Source organism: Pan troglodytes, chromosome 7 (genome assembly GCF_028858775.2).
Source record: "Pan troglodytes isolate AG18354 chromosome 7, NHGRI_mPanTro3-v2.0_pri, whole genome shotgun sequence".
Classification (NCBI taxonomy): Eukaryota; Metazoa; Chordata; class Mammalia; order Primates; family Hominidae; genus Pan; species Pan troglodytes.
Genome location: NC_072405.2, coordinates 16,164,585 through 16,187,844, shown reverse-complemented (window position 1 = coordinate 16,187,844; position 23,260 = coordinate 16,164,585). Strand labels below are relative to the sequence as shown.

Sequence of the window (23,260 nt, the reverse complement as noted above, 5' to 3'; positions counted from 1 at the left end):
TCACAAACTAGGCTTTATGAATACGCATTAACTTTCAAACTGAAATTATTCAGGAAGAACACAACAATATTTATTGAATATAATTTCCAAAGTTAGCATAACTACTAGTGTGGATGTGACATTATATACAATCCAATCTATGTCATTGCAATTTTTTCCATTTGTTCACTTTGTCTATCCAAGTTCATTATTTTTCCATTTCTACTTAACTTGGTGTGTATTTATTATTCTTGGTGCAATATGTTATAATATACAACCTCGTTACAGGGGGACATTATATCCTAATTGCCTAAAACCCTCCAGGTTTATCCCTCATTATTTCATTATTTCAGTATAATTGATCATAGCACTCTTTTTACTCTCGAATGTATCCTAGTTTGGATGACAAATTTATGTTCAAAGATAGTAAAGTTTAAATTTTTTTTTTTTTTTTTAGACAGAGTCTCGCTCTGTTACCCAGGCTGGAGTGCAGTGGCGCGATCTCGGCTCACTGCAACCTCCACCTCCTGGGTTCAAGTAATTCTCCTGCCTCAGCCTTCCAAGTAGCTAGGATTAGAGGTGCATGCCACCATACCCAGCTAATATTTTATATAAAATATTTTTTAATTGTACCAAGAATCTTCACAAATTAAGCTTGGAATCCCCTGCCCTCCATTTTCCACCCTTTTAAATCAGTAAGCTTTGATTTTCTTGTGAAATTACCCATCTTCTTGACTATGGAGTATTTTTAAGGCAATGAGTAGCTGGTCTGTGCTGAGAACAACCACTTCTGGAGAGGCTGGAACCCGGCCCTCCAAGTGGACAGAGTGGACCGTGGCCAACGGAATGTCACTTTCATTAAGATACTGACGGCCAGAGAGAACCTTTCTAAGACAGGCCCAGCAGGGTGGCAAAAGATGTTCTCATACCTGAGGAAGCCTCAGCCATGTTTCTTTAATCTCTGGGTGCCTCAGTTTGTCTGCCTATAAAGGAGCACAATGATGCCCACTACACAGGGCGGGCGCTCTAAAGATCAAAGGGGTGAGAGCCAAGGGGGCACTCACAGCTACCAGGAACAAAGACAGGAAGTAATTGCAAAATGTGTGGCTCCACTTTTCCAGCTTGCAAGCAGAGGGCTCCCACTGACTTGAAAGACAGCATCACACACAGGTAGGAGAAGCCCCCCAGGAGGACCAAGCCTATTGCTTTCGTTCTCATTGTCCAAAAGGGCAGAGGAGAGGGAGAGCCACAGAGGAAGCTAAGAATGATGGGGGCAGAAAAACCAGAGAGAAAAGGAGACCAGGAGAAAAACTAACTGTTGGGCTACAAAAGAAAATCTGTAAAGACTGTATGCCAGAGACAGTTTTTAAGGAATCATCTGTCTATTCTCTGATCCCTTGATACGACCATTCACGCATTTTTCACACTGGAATGCCTTTATCCCACACTCTGTCTTTCCTGACATTTCACATTCTAATCTAAAAGCTTCATGGAAGTTCAATGGTCATCTGTAGAGTGGATTACATTTCAAAGTTCTTATTTCGGTAGCATTCTAAAGGTAAGGTATATTCAAATGATTAACCAATAGATAATGACATTGTGGCCGGGTGCGATGGCTCATGCCTGTAATCCCGGCATTTGGGGAGGCTAAAGTGGGCGGATCTCTTGAGGTTAGGAGTTCGAGACCAGCCTGGCCAACATGGAAAACCCCCATCTCTACAAAAAATACAGGAAAAAAAAAGGTGAGCGTGGTGATGCGCACCTGTAATCCCAGCTACTTGGGAGGCTGAGGCAGGAGAGTCGCTTGAACTCGGCAAGTGGAGGTTGCAGTGAGCTGAGATCCTGCCAGTGCACTCCAGCATGGGCAACAGAGTGAGACACCATCTCAAAAAAAAAATGACACTATAATTGGTGATACTATTTTATCACAAAATATGAAGACCTCCAAGGCTGAAGAATGGGTCTAAACAATTACAAGTGCCATCACTGTTTTGATGAACTCACAGTCAAGGGAATGTAAGACATCCTCCTGTGCATTAGTAATACATGCTACTGTGGTCAAATGGAAAAGCATGATAGCAGTAGGAGATCTTGCTCCAACCAGTATTCTCCCAGCAAAGGCTACTTCTCAAGACTCCTTCAGAGCACTCCAGGAAGGCATGCGAGTATACAAATCGATTTGCTAAATGGGCCTGGCTGCATATCATGCTTTTGTGTGTGGACCCAGCTGAAAGGTGTCTCTGAATCTATCAGGCCTTCCCATGGTTCCTTGAACCAGTGCAGAGAGAGTCAGGGAACATCACAACAAGAACATGGATTCCGGGTCAATTAGACTTGGGCTCAAACTATAGCTCCACCAACTACCTCCTTGGCCAAGTGGCTCTGGATAAGTCACATGGCCTCGCTAGGAAGAGGAGTATATGAGTCCATCAGCTTTGCAAGAGGCTGGCAGGATGAAATGCCCAATGTATCCCAAAGAGTCACGCACTGTGCTGAGGTGACCTTTCCATTGCAGTGATAAACAACCCAGAATGGCAGAAGCCCACCCTCAAAACCCCCAAATCCCCTACTCTACCCTAGCCCAGGGGGACAAGTGATAGAAAGTGAGAATCATCTTGAAGACATTAATATGAAATGCTTGCATATACTTAACCAAAATAAGGCCTTAATTTAAGCATCTGGAAGAGCTAAACTGCACTTCTAAAGTAAGAATTCTTAGATGTCAAACATATTCTATTTTATGATCTGTAGAATTCTGCTTCTTATATGTTGTTAACTTGTAGAAATTATGCACATGATTCATCTCTTCTAAAACCACACATGCTGGCCATGCACAGTGGGCCTCCCAGGGGCTGCCTCCTGCTCCAAGAGCTTTCAGTCCTGAAGGCTTAAGAGGTAAAGGCCAAGGGCCTAGAGCTGCGGAGGCCTTAGAGTTCACCTGTCAGCCTCCTCATCGAAAAGCGGAGGCTTAGAGAGGGGAAGTTGCTTGCTGAAAGTCAAACAATGAAGGCCTTGGGGAAGAATGTTGAGGAAGCCGCTATAAACCAAATCTTTCCACTGCAACCCCCCACTGCAAAATAAAATAAAATAAAATAAAAAATAAAAAGAAAAGAAAAGAAAGGCTTGCCACAGAGCCTTATTCCCTGTTATTTCCAATTCTCTACTCAAACAATGTCATCAGCCCATCTGGTACTGAATCTGCCCTTCAAGAAAGAAGTTTTACTTCAATATCACAACAGAGGGAAACCCACTAATAATAGGTTAGTGTCATTTACTATTTCCCAATATGACATAAGAACTAGTTTCTCATATGCCTGGGGTTGGCGAATCTGAGAGACTGGAAAATAAATAAATAAATCATCAAAAGACCCCTTTGAACATTGATATATGTGACATTTGCTGTCCCATGGTAACAGACACCATGCTGGGACAGGAAGTTAGCAAATCAAACATTTTAGCACATGGTTGAGAGAGGCCATTATGCCTTCTACAAAATCAACTTCTCCATTTAAATTTCTGGGCATAATGATTTCTCATCACTGATCAGTATATTTTAAAAGGTGATAGCCTACACAGAGCATGATTTACCAACACTGAGGTGGAACTGGGTCTCTGTTTATAACTCTCCAGCTGCTAATCCTCACTGATGCCTAATTCGGGTTCCATCTCTGGGAATAAGGGAACAATCTACCTTCAATGTGCTCATTTATAGACCAGGTTGTTCTGAGGCTAATTTCCAGTTCAAACGCAATTCAAGTCTTCAAAGCAGTTTTGTACCCTCAAAGGAGATTACCTTCAAGACCAGAGCAGGAGAGAAGCTACGGGAGGCGTGAAATCAGGGGACCTCACATTTTTAGGATGAGAGACATCACAGAACCTGTCTAAAGGTGGAGGGGAAGGAACCAAGGGAGGCAGCTGAATGTCCAGTTGAAATTCCAGAGGACAGAGGTCGTCATTTTCAGTGGGTAACACAGGGATGAACCCCAGAGCACTGCTAGAGAGAAGGGGAGGGGAGGTGGGAGAGCAGCCCAACAGAAGAAGAGGTAAGGAAGGAAAGAATGGAGAAAAGAAGGCAGGCAAAGAAAGGGCCATGTGCAGAGATATTCTGAAGGAAGTTTAGATGACATGAGGCATGGAGGGAAGGAAACACGGATTAAAAAGGACCTCTTCACCAAACACTTTGGAATTTTAACAGAGAAGTTCTGCTCAACCACATAATTGTACATTATAAGTATATCACTCAGGGATTGGCCTTTGCTGAAAACATTTTTAATTAATGTTTTCTCTTAAGGAGCGTGCTTAATTCATGATGGAGAAGAAAGAGATCATTCAATTAGATTAATCTCTGTGTAATAATAAGTCAAAACTATTTAAATTCCAGCCTTTAACAAAGTGATATATCTATGTGGGAAAAAAAAAAAAATCCGTGCTAGCAAAGAAAAACTCAAACCCTAAATTAGCAGGTTAATTCACAATGTGGACATAAGAAGTAGCAAATACTCAAGTTTGATAAGTGGTTGTCAACGTGAGAAAATAAAGCACACTAAATTCTATAGAATAAGCTTTTCCAACCCCAGAAATTACTAGGAACTCAATAGTTTTCTTGGCTGTAACAACTTGTAAATATCTAGAAGAGCCCAGATTTTGAAGCCCTGAGGACACTTGCTAAAACTAAGAAATTTGGCACTAGTCTTTGCACACAATTTGGGTTTTCTTTCAGAATTGATATCTTACCAAATACAGCCATCTGTGTTCCCTCTGGGAAAGGTTCGACTGTTCTGTTGCCATTGACATGATGTTTGGCTAGAAAAAAAAAAAAAGAAATGCAAGTTTAAGTGTAAAGTTCTAACACATACTAACACATGTCATTAAATGTGTCAATGAGCCTATTTCTCCTTTGAGTTAAAAATGCACCCAAGCTTACCCTCTGAAGAGAGCTTCGATTATTTTGTTTTTCATCTCCATTGCAGAAGGGCCTAGAGATCATCTAGTTCAGGTATGTCATTTTATAAATAAGTAGGCTGAGGTCTGAGCTTGTGCAGAGCTGGACAATGGGTGGCTACAGACCCAGCCGGGCCTGAAGGCTCCCGACACCCGGCCAGAGTCCCTCTTCTGCCACACCATCTCTAAAAAACAAGCAAAGCTCCAACTTCCAGGCTGAACTGGGTGTGAGTCCCCCTGCAGACTCCTAACAATCAGAACACTGATGCACTCAGTATTTAAAGTGAGAAGTAAAAAGGGCAAGGTTCCATTGGGACCAATTTTTCAAAAAACACAATAGCAGAACATGTCATTTCACTACAGTACAAGCACTATTCACCCAGGCCAAAGACACCAGCCTCCTTAAGAGTCAGACAGATATTCCAGTGCCTCCTACTGCTCCTTATCCCCCCACCCAGGTCCTCCTAACCAGTCACCCTTCCCACCCTAGTGGACACTGAGGACTCGGAAGTAACAAGTGACCAGGTTATTGTTTTCCAGCATTAACTTGATCTTACAACCCCCAAACTGTGATCAATAGACAATAAGAGTATTCCCCATCTATGAGCATTTTCTAAATAATATCCTCAGCAGGTTTTGAAAAGGAGCACTTATGTGGAAAATACAAAAGAAAAGGATAGCTAAGACGCTTCACACTGCATCATCGGCACAGACGCTTTGATGTAATGGGTCACACTGGATTGGCTGGGTTCAGGCAAAGGGCTCAGCACTGAAGCCACGCTTGGAGGGGTCTAGGGAAGGATAACACAGTTCCTGCCCTCAAGGAGAGTACAGTTATCTTCAAGAAATAACAATTGCAAAAACAAACATTAAAGAAGGCATATAATTATGTGCTAAGTCCTGCCATGTGGACGGAGGGTTCTGCAGGAGGGCAGGTAATTGTAGCAGGAGAGCTGGGTGGGAAGTCAGATGTGCTGCCTGAAGGCGCTGCCACTCCTGCAGTCCGAAGGAGAAGTCAGATTTGCAAAGGCAAAGGTGAGAGAGCAACTTCAGTGAGGGCCGGGAGTCATCTTCCCGGGCCAGAGAACCATCTGTCTTGGTGGAGTGGAGGTGCTATTTTGAGAAGCAATGGCAAGTAAATCTCTTAGACTGAGACTAGGTCACGGAAGATCTTGAGCACACATCCAAACCCATGGGAAGCTGCCTGTAGCCCTTAGGGATTCCATCAGTTCCCTTCTGGGGCTTCCACTGGTTGTAAAGTCATTGTGGCATTCCTACAAGCAGAAAGCCTGGGAAAAGGGAGAAGCCAGCCCAGGGTTCTGAGGGCAAGGTGGTGAGCTCAGTGGCCTTACAGAGGTCTGTAGCCACTAACTGGCACAATTAGCAGATGTGTGATGGAAGGTCCCAGCTGTGTGATGGAAGGACCCTGTCAAGCATTCACTGATCTGGTTAGGACCACTGGTTACTGAATTCAAATAAACATGCTGAGCTTCCGTGTGGAGATCAAAGATCTGCCCTTTCGTTCTTGCCTCACAGCCCTGTCAGTGGTTTGGAAAACATTTGCCTTGACCCATATCACAAGTCAGAAACCAAACTCTTTAAACCCATGAATCCCACTCGTAAGAATACACCTTAAGAAAAAAACACACGAGAAGAAAAGGTGATACACATAATATTTATGAAAGTATTACCTGTATTAACAAAATCTTAAAATCAACTAAATATCAAAAGTAGAGGAATTGCTTAGAAAATTACCATTTATGATTTATCAAATGAATGGAATATTACCCAACATGTTTTAAATGCAGCCTTGAGAGAGATACAGAAATGTGGGAAAATATTAGGGATAATGGTAAAGAAACATAATCCTATTACAACTTCTACATAGACTATAATGACAACTAATTAAAATATGAGTATTTACGGGAAAAGACTGGCAGAAGAACATAAAAATGATAACAGAAAGACTATGCAAGACATTTATTTTTATTAATTTCCTTTCTCATTGTTAGATTCTTTTCTTTTTCTCTAGGGTGAAAATGTTTGAATTCAAAAAAATCAAAATTATAGATTTTTCTATTTTTTCCACAGTAGTTGGTTTCCCAGGACAATCCATCAAGGTCTGTCGATGACCCAGCTGAAACCCACATGTTCCCAATCCAAAGTGCACCCTATCTGACATCTCCTCTGAACACCGCAAAACTACACAGGATGTCCTCCCATCCCAAACCAGCTTCTGTGCCAGCATCCCCTACCTTTGGGAATGGGCCTGCCATGCTCCTGCTTTCTAACTGTCCTTATCCTTTCTCTTCCATCACTCCCCACATCCAATCTGCCACCACAGCTAGCGACTGTCCCCCTCCAGACACCTGTAGCATCCCCCTCACTTCTTTTTTTCATTACCCAAGCCTCCCTAGCCCCAAATGTCATGACCCCTTTGTCTGGACTCCGACATCTGCCTTCTAACTCTTCTATATCCCTTGCCCAATTCATTCTTCCCAATGTAGCCACAATTATCTTTCCAAAGGGAAAAAAATCTAATCACGTGACACAAACTCCAAGACCCCTCCTCCCCTTCCATGGCATCCCATGACTCTCAGGCCACAGTCAAAGCTCTTTGGCATGGCCTGCAAGCACCTGCATGGTCACAACACTAGCATCCCTCATCCATCTACCACAGCCACCCTGATCCCTCAGGACCAAGGGCCTTTCCTCTGCAGCACTCACCGAAGTAGCACTTTGCACTTATGCCACTGTTTGCACAGGGACTGCATCTATCAGTAGACTGCAAGCTCAGGGAGGGCAGGGGTTGTAGCTCTCTGACTCCCCATTTCCATAATCCTCTCTCAGCTTATGGACACAGAACGGGCATTTGATGAGTATTTGTTAAATTAACGAATGAGGTAAATGGTACTAAAAAATCTCTCTTTAGCCATTATGAAAGATAACTTATTTGATCCATTAAAAATACATATACACAGTTATGCATCACTTAACAACAGAGATATATTCAGGGAAATCTATGTGTTGTCAGGTCATTTTGTCATTGGGCGACACAGAGTACACTTACACAAACCTAGATGGTAGAGCCAACTACACACCTAAGCTACGGCTATGTGGTATAGTCTATTGCCCCTAGGCTACGACCTGTACAGTATGTGACTATACTGAATACTGTAGTCGACTGTAATACAATGGTAAGTATTTGTGATCTAGATATCTATAAGCACAGAAAAGGTACGCTAAAAATACAGTATAAAAGATTTTTAAAAAAGGTACACCTGTCTAGGGTATTTATGAGAAATGGAGCTTGCAGGACTGGAAGCTGCTCTGGGTAAGTCAATGAGTGGTGAGAGGGTGTGAAGGCCTAGGCCATTACTGAACACTACCATGGACTTTATAAATATCACGCACTTAGGCTACACTAAATTGTTTTTTAAATTTTCTTTCTTCAGTACTAAATTAACCTCAGCTATTGTAATTTTTTACTTTATAAACTTTTAAACTATTTTTTACTTTTCGACTGTTGTAATAACATAGCTTAAAACACAAGCACATTGTACAATTATATGAAAATATTTTTATATTTATTCTATAAGCTCTTCCTGTTTTTAAAATTTTCATTTTTTACTTTTTATATTTTCTGTTGAAAACTTCTTCCTATTTTTAAAATTTTCGTTTACTTTTTAAATTTTGTTGAAAACTTCCTATTTTTAAAATTTTCATTTTTTACTTTTTAAATTTTCTGTTGAAAAGTAAGACACAAATGCACACATTCGCCTAAGCCTAAGCATGATCAGAATCATTAATATCACTGTCTTCCACCCTCCACATCTTGTCCCACTGGAAGGCCTTTAGAGGCAATAACACGCTTGGAGCTGTCATCTCCTATGGTAACAACGTCTCCTTCTGGACACCTCCTGAAGTACCTGCCTCAGGCTATTTTACAGTTTTTTATAACTGCAGGAGCACACTCTAAAATAAGGACAAAAAGTATAGTATAGCAAATACATAAGCCAGTAACATCGTTGTTTATGATGATTATCAAGTATTATGTACTATACATTATCGAATGTGCTGAACTTTTATATGACTAGCAGTGCAGTAGGTTTGTTTACAACAGTGTCACCAAAAATACATGAATAATGTGTTGTGCTATGATGTCACGATGGTTACAATGTCACTAGGTGATAAAAATCTTTCAGTTCCGTTATAATCTTAAGGGACCACCATCATATACATAATCCCTTGTTGGCCAAAACACTGTTATGTGGCACACGACTGTTACATATCTTCATGTGTACATGTGTGTGTTCCTTACATAAAATGATCATTGAAAATGGCCCCTCAGAAATAGTTCCCCCAGCCAGGTGGCCTGGATAGAAGGGAACTCCTCTATTCCACTCCTTAAACCTCGACCCCTCTTCCCTTTCCCATTTACCTAGTCTCATCTGAGAGGTGGGCAGTGCTGGCTGAGGTGGAAAGACCAGAAATGCTCCATGAACTGGAGAAGGTGGAGGAAGTTCACTTGCTATTCCCTCCTCACTGATGAGGTCCCTGGCGGCCTTGTCTTGTCTTTAATTCCAGAGCCTGAAGCCCAAAGATAACAGGTTCTTAAACATGATTTTGCACCTTCTTCTGAAATACGGCTGAGTCTTACATCAGTCCTGTGGACCGCAGGCACAACACTCACAAGCAGGAGACAGGACAGAACTGGTGGCTAAGAACAGAGGCTCCAGGACAAGACGGCAACTCTCAGCTCTCCCACTTCCTACCCATATGATCTTGGCTTAGTCACTCAACCTCTTCATGCCTCTGTGTCCTCATCTGTAAGAATTTCTTCATTGTAATTTTCCTCATTTGTACTTACTTCATGGGGTGTTTTGAGAATTAAATACAAAAAGCACTCAGAACAGTGTCCAGTACATAACAAACTCTATATAACAGTTAGGCTGGTATTATCACCTGTGTGAACTTTACTCTCCAACAGGTCTGTTTCAGGAATGGCAAATAAACATTAGTCACCTCCCCTCCACGACCATGCCCATGACAGACATCACTAATCAACCACAGCATACTTTCTTGATCCCTGAATGTGACCACAGAATCTTTTCTCAACACAGTACCCATAGAGTCTCATCGCTTAGAGGCATCATGTGTGATGAAATCATTTTGCCATTGCTGGTTTAAATGAATAAAACAAAGATGGCACAGGGTAAGAAGTCATTTTCCTTCTCATTTCTACACTGTGATAAAAAACCTCTGAAAATCCCCCACAGTATATATTGCTCTAGGGATAAAAGAATAAGGGGAAATCTGAGAGCTACTTTCCACTCCACAATGGGAAAATAGCAAGTTCTTTACAACCAAGAAATGACAGCTCTATTCCTAGAAACCAAGGTGGAGTTTTTAAAGACATTTTCTCATTGAAATTCTGCTAAGGCAAGTATTTGGGGGCCAAAGAACCAAAGATCCTTTAAACCCTTCGTATAAGTTCAGTAAGATATGGGGGAAGGGTGGGCTAACCTGGGAACCTAACCCACCATTTACAAATTTGTTTCAAAATCAATGGCATGTTTCACCACAGAAACAAATTTATTAAACAGAAAAGCCATTCATTGATTGAGCCCTAACTATTGATTACCAGTAGAGTGTGAAATGGAGACAGAAGAGTCTCCAACAGGGACATCTGTTGCCCAGCCATAGCACAGTGGGTGCCTCCCATCTGGTGGGTTGGGCACATGCCCCAGCCCCTTCTCTGCTACAAGGGGCACATGCCAAAGCCACACGCTCTGGGAGGACAACCTCTGCTGATGGCAGTGACGTGTCCTCCACCAAGAAGGTATGAGGACAAGAAACAGATTTTCATTTATCTTGAGAGCCCAGTGCTTGCAGAGTAGCAGTTAATTAGACCAAGACTGGGTCAAAGTCAACTTCTGGATGTTGAAGGGGATCGGGGGGACATGTTCAAAAGCTTAAGAAGATGATACTGACATTGCTTTTTATTTTGTTTTGTGAATGTCTCATGCACTTCAAATTGTATGACTTTCTTCCTTGAAAAGGGCACAGTAAAACTGCTTGATAACACATCTACAATAATGCAAAATCAGGCATAAACCAATCAGGGATGAGCTCCCTGTCCTGTGCTCAACTGGGAATACCTAAAATTCGTATCCTCTGGGTAAGGAGGGTGGGGAAAGCAGTGGGGACTGGGTGACCAGGGGACACCACCTAACTGGAGATTCCAGGAACAGCAGCTTCCATCTTGGGAGTCCTCGTTAGCCACTAGACACAAAATCATCTGAGGACTGGAAGAGTCTTGGATCAGACTAAACTCTCAGAACTACCGGTCATCAAGAAGTACAATCTCATCGGGTCATGTTATTAACCCCATGCCAACCCAACCCATACAGCATGCTCCTGAGGGGTCTGGACTGACTTATCAAGTGTTTCTACTGACTACTCCAGCTGCTACTACACTGATCAGCAGAGAGGAGGGTCACGGTGGGGCTGGAGTAAAGTGCATTTATCTCAGTAATATGGTAAAAATCTGTCAACACCCCAACAAAGTATGGTCTCACAGTCCCTCTTCTTATCTGTTTCTTTGTGGCTCCTTCTCCAGGTCACAAAGTCATGGTGGTTCAGCGTACAAGTCAGTCAGGAACTAAGTAAGGTTCCTATGTGGCCCACAAGCCCTGGCCTCAGACTAGCCACTCCCATCTCGGCAGCGGGCCCCTCAAGGACACTGACTGAGCGTTCTGGGCCCTGATCCTGCCCAGGTCCTCTCCGCAGATGCTAACGATGAGGTGGCTGTCACTCAAATCTGGAGCAGGGGCTCTGAGAGAGGATGGAGTCACGCCTCTAGTCATACGTGCCCAGGGGCACTGAGGTTCTGGTTGTGTTTGTCCCTCACAGCTCCTACAATGTGCGATAGGGTGTTTTAAGGTGCAAGTTAACCAAGAGTGGGTTTTGCCCCCAATAGCGGCATGTTCTATATGTCAGGAGAGGCTACATGGGGACGAACATGCTGCTGGGTGAGTCACTGGGAGGGGCTTCTCCCCTCCCTGCTGACCACTACCCCCACTCATCCTGTGTCCCAGCAATTCCCAGTGCTCCTCCCTGACCTGGAAGGCAAGCGACAACCAGCACCTGGGACCCGTGATGACGAGCAGCAAGGCAGGGATTCCCCCAGGAAGGCCATGGTGGGAATAAGGCAAATGTCCCCAGCTGCTGTGGGTACCCAGAAGGTGAGATTTACTCTCAAAGCTGGAGGAGAAGGGGAAGGCAGCTCACTGCTCTCCCCCATGGTGACCAGGGGCCATATGCAAGTGGGGGCTGCCCCCACAACAAAAGGTATGTGATGGAAAAACAGAGGACAATTGGACAACAGTGAAAAATCATAGCACCAAAAACAAATCAGGTGTCATTCAGGATTTTATCCTCTTGCTCTGACCACTGGCCTCCCCGCAGTCAACCCCGCCCTCCACTACCATCTGCCCCACTCCCTTTGCTCCAGACGCAGCAAACCGGAGATGCACCTCCCGGCTGGTAATGGAGCCGATGCCCAGCTCAGGCAACCCCCATACCTCCCCAGGCAACCCCCATACCTCCCAGCTCTTTCTGCAGAAGAACAAGCCTGAGCTTCAAGAGGTCAGAATAGGATGGGCAGAACAGGCCAGGCTGAAAGCCCAGCCAGCACAGTAACCCGCCTTGGTGAGGCATAAGCTGGTACCTAGAGGTGGGCCCTTTGGCTCATGTTCATTTCCTGGCAAGGACGTTCTCCACATTGATAAGTGCCAGGAGTTAGTGTTGTGGGGCAAAGATAAATTTCACAGATCCTATACTCAAGAACTCTATTTCATCAACCAGTTATTAAGAAAAATCCTAAGAGAGGATTTTTAGCCCAAAGAGTGAGGAAATAAGGATGAGGATACATTTTTAATAGAATAAAGCATTATGCAAATAGAGGGCATTCTTCCTTCTCATGATTTGCCTGCTGCATTTCCTGAAGTCTGCTCAGTGCACAAGCCCACTAGTGTGACCACAAGCCTAGGATGGCAAAGCTGAATGGAGATGCCCCAACCACAAGCCCTTTTTATTCATTAAAAAAAAAACTGGCGGGCAGATCACAAGGTCAAGAGAGCGATACCATCCTGGCCAACATGGTGAAACGCCATCTCTACTAAAAATACAAAAATTAGCATGGCATGGTGGCGCGCATTTGTAGTCCCAGCTACTCAGGAGGCTGAGGCAGGAGAATCACTTGAACCCGGGAGGTGGAGGTTGCAGTGGGCCAAGATCGCACCACTGCACTCCAGCCTGGCAACAGAGTGAGACTACGCCTCAAAAAACAAACAAACAAACAAAAAACCCAGCCTAGAGTGAGCCTACCGGCCTAGGGTGAGCCTACCATGCCCCCTATTCCCTGAGACTGCAGACTGTCTGGGGAGTGAAGAAAGGTGATCAGAGGGATCCCCCACTAGAGTGCAAGAGGAAGCCAGCGGCCCTAGAAGACAGCATGGAGACCATCTCTCCAGGCTCCCAAAGCAGGCATCCATGATTCTGCAAAAGACAGAGGTTGCATCACCAAAGACAAAGGGAGGAATGATGGGAACTGATATTATGCAGATAAATTGTTAATTATATAAATACACAATAGATGCTCAGTCACAAAAGAGAGACTAGCTTTGATTCGTGCAAATGGCAAACTTGCGAAAACAATGCTGAGCACTGACGAGGCTTCAGTGAGACAAGCTTTCTCCTACACTGCTCATGGAACATGAAACGCTACAATCTAATTGGAAAGCAGTCTGACAATAGGTACCAAGAATGCCAAAAGCCAACCTGGGCAACATAGCGAGACCCCCATCGCTACAAAAAATAAATAAATAAGTTAGCCAGGCATGGTGGTGTGCACCTGTGGTCCCAGCTACTAGGGAGGCTGAGCCAGGAGAAACATTTGAGCCCAGTAGTTAGAAGCTGCAGTGAACTATGACTGTCCCATTGCACTCCAGCCTGGGTGACAGAGGAGACCCTGCCACAACTACCAAAACCAACAAAGAATGTCAAAAGCATTTCCACCTTTCGACCTAGTCACTGCAATTATAAATAGCTACTGTAGGAGATAATCAGAATTGAGACAAAGATTTCCAGAGATGTTTACAACAGAACTGTTTAAAATACTGAAAAACTGTAAATAAGCTGAATGACCCCACACATGGAGAATAAATTTGTGACACAGTTCTAAAATACAGTATTATATGGTAACTTTTAAAGTATGACCATGAATACTTTTTTCCTGGCATCAGGAAATAATAATATATATGGAGATGAGTGGGGAAAAAATAAGATCCAAAAAAAAAAAAAATAAGGTATCCTCCTCAAGCAAAGAACAAAGTCAAGGAAAATGACAAGAAGGAAGCATGGTGATGCTGTAGTCGTGGCTGATTTAGATGCTGATTTATGGGTGATGTTTCTTCCTTCTTTATACTTTTATTTATTCCCAAATTTTTCTTAAGCAAATATCTCTTTGCTAATCAATAAATTATCAAAAGAAAAAAAAATTGAAAGCAATGCTTGAAAAAAGGAAAGTTAGCCCCTATCAGGTATATTTTGGAAGTTGTAAAATACTACGTGTTCTCTTCTAAGTCCCACTCCTTTGTTTTCTTTGAGTAGGAAAGAGAAAGCAGTCACCCTCTCTTCCATGACAATAACCCATGACCGGCTGCTTGCCTGCTTCATAACAGGAAGGTGCAGCAGAGCCCTTTTCTTCCCAGGGTTGTGGGCACCTTGAACTTTCCTGGCTTGCTAGCTAAGAAACTGCCCCAAGTGACGCACACTCAAGCTGTTCAGAGACTTCCAGAATAAACCAAACCAGCTGTATTACTGGTCGTTGACATCCTCTCTGGTGAGGGCCAAGTCACTGTCCCTGTCTTGGAGAGGGCTTCTGAGCAAGCTCATCAACTCCCAGGTGGGCATGTGTAGGAAGGGCCGATGGACATTGGCAGAGAGACCTGGGAACCCATAACTGCCCCATCAAGGCCTGGGGATCTGCATTTCAGCCAAACCCCATCACAGTTAGAATGTGGCTCCTGAACACCGGTATTTGCACAGTGCTTACTGGTGGTGATAGACAAAGACAACCCTGGCCCTCTCTCCAGCCTTCACCAGCCAGCAATGCCCCGACCCACTTCTTAGGGCTGCTGATCAGACACGTCAACACATGCCTCTGTGCTGACAGCACTGCCTGCAGCTCTCAAAGCATCCTGCACCTCCGGCAAGCACCAGACTAGCCTGAGTTCCCAACACAAGCACTCCATCATCATTAATTCCATTTTTAGAAGAAATCCATTTTCACCTTTGTAATACTTTTATTAATTGCCACATTTAAGTACCATGTCTAACTTAGGCATCTGTAATAAGCATATAATATTACATTAATTGATGGAAATTTTCCACCTGACTTTTATGAAATCTCACCACCACTATCAACCCAAGTAATTCCTAATGACTACCAAAATTAGATAATCTTGAGAATATAAATGACAATGAAAATAAGGTTATTTTAAGGATTAAAATCTGTATTTCAGCCTGATGCCTGTGACACCCTTGTGAATAACAACGTTGAAAGTCGGTGTACTGAAACACATGGCTACAGACCAAAAGGAATTTCTTTTATACTAAGACATGTGTTTCCTATTGAGTCTAAAACATATTCTACATTTTGAAGATGAATGTTAAACATATCTATAAAGAGTCATATACAAATCATACTTATTATTCTTGTTTATAAAGGTACTGTCCTGGCCAGGTACAGTGGCTCATGCCTGTAATCCCAGCACTTTGGGAGGCCAAGGTGAGCGAATTACTTGAGGTCAGGAGATCGAGACCAGCCTGGCCAACAAGGTGAAACCCCGTCTCTACTAAAAATAAAAAAAAAAATTAAAAATAAAAAAAAATTAGCCAGGCATGGTGGTGCATCCCTGTAATTCCAGCTACTCGGGAGGGTGAGGCAGGAGAATGGCTTAAACCCAGGAGGCAGAGGTTGCGGTAAGTGGAGATTGCACCACTGCACTCCAGCCTGGGTGACAGAGCGATACTCTGTCTCAAAAAATAAAAATAAATAAATACATTTTTTAGAAAAGGTACTGTCCTTCAAAGACGTGTAGGGGCCTCGCTTCCTGACCCACAGAAGCAGCAAAGTTATTTCCTTCCTCCCCAGCATCTGTCCATGCTGGTTTTGCCACATTAAAATCTCAGTGTTGTACAGAGTCCCCAGGTATTGTGGATGTAATTAAGGCATGAGGCCCACCGAGGAACTTGCTCATCCTATCACCCAAGTCATACTGTCACTCTGGAGCCCAACGTGTGCCTCCAAAACATCATTAAATGTTTCTACAAGCAGTTCTACACAACAGCAAGAAGAGAAGGTGGCACACGTTTCTAGAGAAGCTCCACAGTATACAGCACATCTCTCTTCCTTGTGAACATGTGAGCGGCCTTAAGCATGTACCACACTGTCCCTTGAAGGCACATCGTATGCCTGGAGGTTGCAAGGGGCACTGTCGGCTGTCAGAGAGCAGCTGAGCGGGGAGTGGTCCAGTGGCTCCCCCACCCCGCACCCCCTCCTCTCTGACAGTGATAAATGATCACAGGTAATGGTCAGCTCAGCCTGATGGGCCCACACCTCCCCTTCCAATCTGTTCCAGACCAACACCAACCTCTCACCCTTGAACACTGCTGTCAGCTTTACAAAGCAGGCCTGCTGCAGGGTAAGGTCAGGCCTATAGGCTTTCTTGCTGCTATTCGTTCGTGAAAACGAATTCTGGCTTTATTTCTTGATGGAAGCTCCCCATCAAAAATGGAACATGAACTGTGTCATTATAAACTTTACAGCAAACTTGTCTTGATTCTCTTTTTACATGAGAGATGAAGGAGATAGCTAAATATGTGACTTTAAGAAGAAAAGAGGAATCATTGTAGATATAAACATAGATATCAGTTTTGCTCAGGCCAGCTGGCCTCCATTAAAAACACAAGGCTTCCAATTTATTCAATTATTGTCTCTTGCTGAGGTTCAGAAGACAAAGAAGATTCTACAGGAAATAATATAGTGATAAAGAGATAGAAAATTAGGCCAGGCACAGTGGCTCACACCTGTAATCCTAGCACTTGGGGAGGCCAAGGTAGGCAAATTGCCTGAGCTGAGGAATTCAAGACCACCTTGGGCAACATGGGGAACCCCCATCTCTACTAAAATACAAAAAATTAGCCTGGCGTGGTGGCATGTGCCTGTAGTCCCAGCTACTCAGGAGGCTGAGGCAGAAGAACTGTCTGAACCCGGGAGGCAGAGGTTGCAATGAGCCGAGATTGTGCCACTGCACTGAAGCCTGGGCGACAGAGTGAGACTCAAAACACAAACAAACAAAAAAGATAGGAAATTAACATGGAACATTAACAAGGTTCATCCCAGTTGAGCTTCCATAGCACAGGCTTTCCTCACAGACAAAGACAGTCATCACAAGATTGCTTGTAAAAATACTGGTCCTAACTGTTTGCATAAAATAATCCATGCTATGCAATAATCTGCATTTTTATAAAGAATAGGGTAACCATAGTTACAGATATGAAACTATCTACCAGATACACAGTTAACTGAGGGAAAAATCAAAGTGCAGGAGAATAGTACTGCATTCTATAATTTCTTTTTAAAAACTCTTGGTACTTTTGAACTTCTGTGTGATGTATTCCTTTTTCAGAAACAGAAATAAAAAGTATTTTAAACATCTCCAGTCTTTGCTCCCCCAGTGAACAATGGAAGCCCAGGAGTCTCTTCCCAGGGCTGAGAGCCAGGCTGGGATGTAGGAGTGGCTGGCAGCTGCAGGTAAGCAGCCCCTGAGCTCTGATCAGCCTCATGCTTAAACTGCATCCAGTCCCAGGACAAATGTCAAAGATGATCCCATTTGTATCATATGGTAGCAAAACTGCAACCCAGCTTTAAAACTCCAAGTAACGTAAGTACCCTAGAAGGCCTCAAGATAGAGCTATCACTTCATTTCCTCTACAAAATTGGGCTGCAGCCCCCAGAGCAATATGTTAATTGTTTTTTGGTTTTTTTTCTCACTCTGTGGAAATGAGGAGGCAGAAGTGCAGTAGCATGATCTTGGCTCACTGCAACCTCTGCCTCCCAGGTTCAAGCCATTTTCCTGCCTCAGCCTCCCAAGTAGCTGGGATTACAGGTGGCTGCCACCACACCTGGCTAGTTTTTGTACTTTTAGTAGAGACAGGTTTCACCATGTTGACCAGGCTGGCCTCAAACTCCTGACCTCAACTGATCCACCTGTCTCGGCTTCCCAAAGTGCTGGGATTACAGGCAGGAGCCACGGAGGCTAGCCTTAATTATCTTCTTTTTAAGGGGGGAAGGATTTTAAGAGGATCAACCATGCAAAATTTTGGATAGAAATAAAAGATTATTCAAAAATGAAGTATTTGTGGGTTCACCCCTTTTTTACTTTGGAGGAGAGAGGGGGAGAGTGAGACTCGTACAGCAGCAAGTATTTTGCCTTTCTGGAACTTGGTGCTGTTTGAATTATTGCTCCGTCCCTCTTCCCTCTCATCCTTTCTGTTACTCTCTCTCTTGCAATTTTTCTTCCATAACAGAAGAGTATCTTAAAATCTATTTTAGATGTTCACATTCTGAATTCTAAAAGCAGTTGGAATGTTATATATTTCCCTTTAATTATCAAGTTTTCCTATGAAGCTCTCAATTGATTTTCAATAAGTGGCTAGAATTTTTTTAAAATTCCTGCCCTTACTAGAGATACAGCACATGTAAATCAGCTACTCTAACATTTTCTTCTAAGGACCTGTCATTCTGAGATAGCAGACTTGTTCCCATGGCTAATTAAGGGAAGTTGGATAACCCAGCGCATATTCATATTAAGAAACATAATGAACAAAATCTTCCACTTTGGTTCTACACACGACACAGACAGGCACTTGGTGGTGCTTTTTTACACTTGCCTTTCTACGAAAGATGGAGGTGAAATAGAACATCTTAACTCAGGGAAGTCAGTGGAGATGGTAGTGGCTCTTTAAACACACTGCTGGGTGCCTGACTTCACTAACAGATGGAGATTAGGGATAGCAGCACAGTCTGCTTGGTTATCGTCCCTGAATACATGCTCAATAAAAACTTGCACATTCTAGCAATGGACACTTACTTCTTTGATGGATTCTGTAACGACTGAATGGAGCTTTGCTGAATAAAATTACGGCAGTGTCTGAATATATCAAACACAGGGGAGACAAAGGAGGCGGCCTCACACTGAACCCACTCTGGAGCCTGCACAGTGTCTCTCTCAGAGGGAAGGCCATAGGCCTCCATAAAGCCATGCGCTGAATGGGGTCTAAGGCAGGCCCAAAATGTTTCTCATGTGCTAATTCTGATCAGATGTTTTTGGTAGCACCTGAGTAAGACCCTAGAATTCTAGAAATGCAGAAGATGAGTGTGACTTGGCATACCTCAGCTATAAGAAGACTTCAGCACAGGCCTTGCAGTAAATCTGATTTCGAGGAGAATTATGTCTTGATAGGTCTGCCAGGCTATTAGTGCCAAAACTAAATTATAGTAATCTCTATTTTCTGTCACTTTTTCTTCCCAAAAGGCTTATAGCTCAAAATGTAAACTATTGTTGAGAAGGTTTCTGGGGAGAACATAATATAATACGGGCAAACCCCCAACTTAAAAATGAGTCACATTTCAAAAGCATGTTTATGAAATGGGTGTCTGAGATTTAGAATCCATTTTCCCATGAACATGCAGTTATAAACGGTGGTAAGCTTGCCCAAAAGGGCCTCCTCAACCCATAATGAGTCTCAAATATAACTCCTTCCAAGGACCGTGAACACCATTTATAGAATACTGTTTCAGTGAGAAAAGCATTCTAATTTCTACCCTATAACATCAAGAACATACCCTTACATACTGGTCAAGCTGGTTGCAAGCTAGGATAGGGGAAAAGAATACATTTCCCATCCTTGCTTAAGCCTTTCAGCTACTAACTATAGACAGAAATCTCCACATTGTGCTACTCATCACTGAGGAATGAGTTTTCTTCCCATGGAGAGGAGGAAATCCCTCGTTGCACAACAACCACTGTTCAACTGCAAGGTACACTTTAAGTTAAGTGGTCTAATTTCATATTAGAATAGGAAGCTGGGTGGTTCTGGCTCAGGGTGTCCCACAAACATGCAATCAAGGTGTCAGCTGGGCTGCGGTCTCATCTGAAGGCTTGGTAGGGGGAGGATCCACTCTACAGCTCACTGGTTGGAAAGGCTCAGTGAACTTGACAGCAGATCTTCCCCTGGTTCTAAATGTATAGCCACAAATTCTGATATTCTTCTGTCAAGAAGTGGAGCTTAATGCCTTTCCTTTGAGTGTAGGCTGAACTCAGTGATTCACTGCTACTAAACAGAACACAACAGGAGTGATGGGGGGTTGATTCCATGAGTGAATGATAGACTATGACTTCCATCTTGGGTGCTCTCTTGTTCTCCTTAGATGGCTTGCTGTGGGGGAAACCAGCTGCTATATCATAAGGCAGCCCTATGAAGAGGCCCATGTGGCAGGAAAGGGAGGCTTGCCAACAGCCCTGTGAATGAGCCCCAGAAAACACAATGCAGCTGACACCTTGACTGGAGCCTCGTGAGGAACACTGATCCAGGGGCACCCAGCTGAGCCATGCCCACAATCGTGACCTAAGAAAACTATGGGATAGTACATGATTGTTGTTTTAAACTGCTAAGTTTTAGAATAATTGATTATACAGTGATAGAAAATTAATACAGTAATGTATTCTAATAAAAGAAAAATAATGCAATTTTTTTCCAAAGGAAAACTAATAACATAAGCCAAAAAAAAAAAAATCTATATAATGCCAATTTCCACAGGAACAATATATTTCCAGTCTAACTGATTTACAAATCAACCCCTAGAACATGACCCATTTCTAAGTTGGAGACTATCTCTATGTGGTTTATTTTCTCCACAAACTTTGTTCCCTCGTGTGCTGGCATTGCTAAAACAGGCATTTCTGAACCACTAAAGTCTAGGAATAGAGTGTAAGATATCAAAGTAGGGCTTTTAGCACTTTTGTAATAATTCTGGCAATTTTTATTCATTTGCATTATCCAGGGGATTGTTACTTGCTTTTCCTGCTGTTTTGTTTGGGGAAGTTATATCTCTGCCTCATAGGGCTTACAAAAACAATGAAGAAAAATGTTTTTCGAAAATTCCCAGGGAGGCTAAAATTAAATTAATGCCAAAGGCCTAACTGCAATGGGGAGAATATTCTGTATTTCGGTCGGGTTTTGTTTTGTTGATCAGTTAGTTAGGTGAGTCTGGGGTCTCTTTTCTCTGACTAGACAAAAGTAAAAAGATGGTGGGGTTATTCCTATTCATAATGATATCTATAGTAAAATATGTTTTTTCCCTTTTGCTATAAAAATAAAATAAAATCTAAACATTAAAATTGTTGCTGCTATTAAGCTAGGTGATTTATTAGCCTGGATACTTCATCCATAAGCAGCTTAAGGTTATAGGACCTCTAGTCTAAGCAGCAGAAGAATGGGACGCTATGCTTATAGTGTCTCATAAAATCCTAAACATCTCCGCTTATGGTCATGAGACACCAGAAAACTAATGCTGAAGCTGATCGATCAGTCATGGTCCTAGTTTACTGACTCCTGAACTTTAGTCTCACTACACTCTGGTCTCCCTCTTCCTCATTTTAGATTTTAGTTAAGTCCCTGGCAAAAACACATAAGGACGGGATGAGTAAAGAAAGGAGGAAAAAATACCAGTTGAACACATAGCAATGTCTCCTACCCTTCTTGAAAATGACAAAAACCATAGGTCACAAAAGTCTCAACTCAGATACTGCTTACAAGCAATTTTTGGATAACCATTCAGGAGACACAAACCACACAGTAGGTTAATGGAAAGTCTAATATAAAGAATACTATTATAAAATAGTAACTACGTGATCTAAACTCTCTCTGGCAACCACAGACTGACAGAAAGTGCCCAAGGAAGACAGACATGAAAGGACTCAGATGTCTTGGAGAAGGTGTGCTTCAGCCACTAGAAGGCTGAGAAGTTTGCTGGCTTGGCCAGGCCAGAGCTGATTTGGAGACACAGGACAGGCAACATCACCCTCTGGATTGCAGATTGTCAGGAACTAGCAGCATAATGTGCTGGGGGTGTCCAGGCACTGATGGGGGCAGGAGGCCTTGGAATCATCTGCAGGGATGCTGGGCACTGCCACGGACAGAAGCAGCACAGGCAGGGGCGGCCCAGGGGCTCTGGTCCCCTGTGGGGAGGGCTGCAGAAACATTACCACCAGGCTGAGGGTGTGAGGTCGCAGAGACTGAGTTCTGGGGCCATGACTGGGGCAGGCTCAACTGAAGGTCCTCATGCCCACAAAAGAAATCGCAAGAGAGACTTCCTCCAGCAATGACCCCCCTCCCCCAGAGTGCCCTCTACTGACAATGCTTAATGTCGTGCTCACATTAAACAAGAAACACCAAGGACATTCCTTGGCTTATCACAGAGCTTACACAGAAAGATGTATTTGGAGCTAGGAGGCAACAAATTAATAACAGACACACTTCAAAAGATACAAATCACCAAAAATAACACAAGAAATAGAAACTCTGAAATAGAAAACTCCATGCTCCCAGATTTTCACTGAGAAACTCTAGATACATTCAAGCAAGAGATAATATCAATCCTACGTAAACGCCCTGAAAAAACAGAGGAAGAGGGAACCATTCCCAGCTCATTTCATAAGACCCACATTACTCTGATGCCAAAACCAGACAAAGACACAAGAAAACTAGAGACAGATCCCCTTTATGAACACAGAATTTAAAATTCTTTAATAATACTGAATTCAGGAATATATAAAAAGTATAACAATCATGGCCAAGTGGGATTCATCCAAGGAATTCAAAGTTGTTTTAACATTGAAAAAATTCAATTAATGTCATTTACCATATTAACTGGCTAAAAAAGAAAAAAAATCTGATCAACTCAACAAATGCTACAAAAAAGCATTTGATACAATTCAATACCTACTTGTGTTTAAAAAACCTTTTTTAGTAAACAAGGGAGATAAGCTAATAAAAAATATCTACTAAAAAGCTACAGCTGCATCATACTTTATGGTAATAGACTGAATGTTCTCAGCCTTAAATTAGGAATGAAGCTAGGGTTTACACTCACTCTACTTCTATTTGACATTGTAGTGAGGTCCTAGTCAGTTCAAAAAAGGCAAGA

General features: G+C 42.9%; 1 protein-coding gene across 12 annotated transcripts in view; it reads right to left on the bottom strand.

Moving 5' to 3' along the window:
* Nucleotides 1–23,260, bottom strand: part of MSRA (methionine sulfoxide reductase A) — a 461,700-nt gene that overhangs the window by 302,876 nt on the left and 135,564 nt on the right. For all 12 annotated transcript variants that reach the window (XR_010159154.1, XR_010159155.1, XM_016959072.4 and 9 more), the window contains one exon: nucleotides 4,714–4,782. Coding sequence is in view for 10 of the 12 variants with exons in the window: in XM_016959072.4 (XP_016814561.1) it covers nucleotides 4,714–4,782 (69 nt within the window). In the remaining 2 variants the exon portion in view is untranslated. The remainder of the gene's footprint in view (nucleotides 1–4,713; nucleotides 4,783–23,260) is intronic.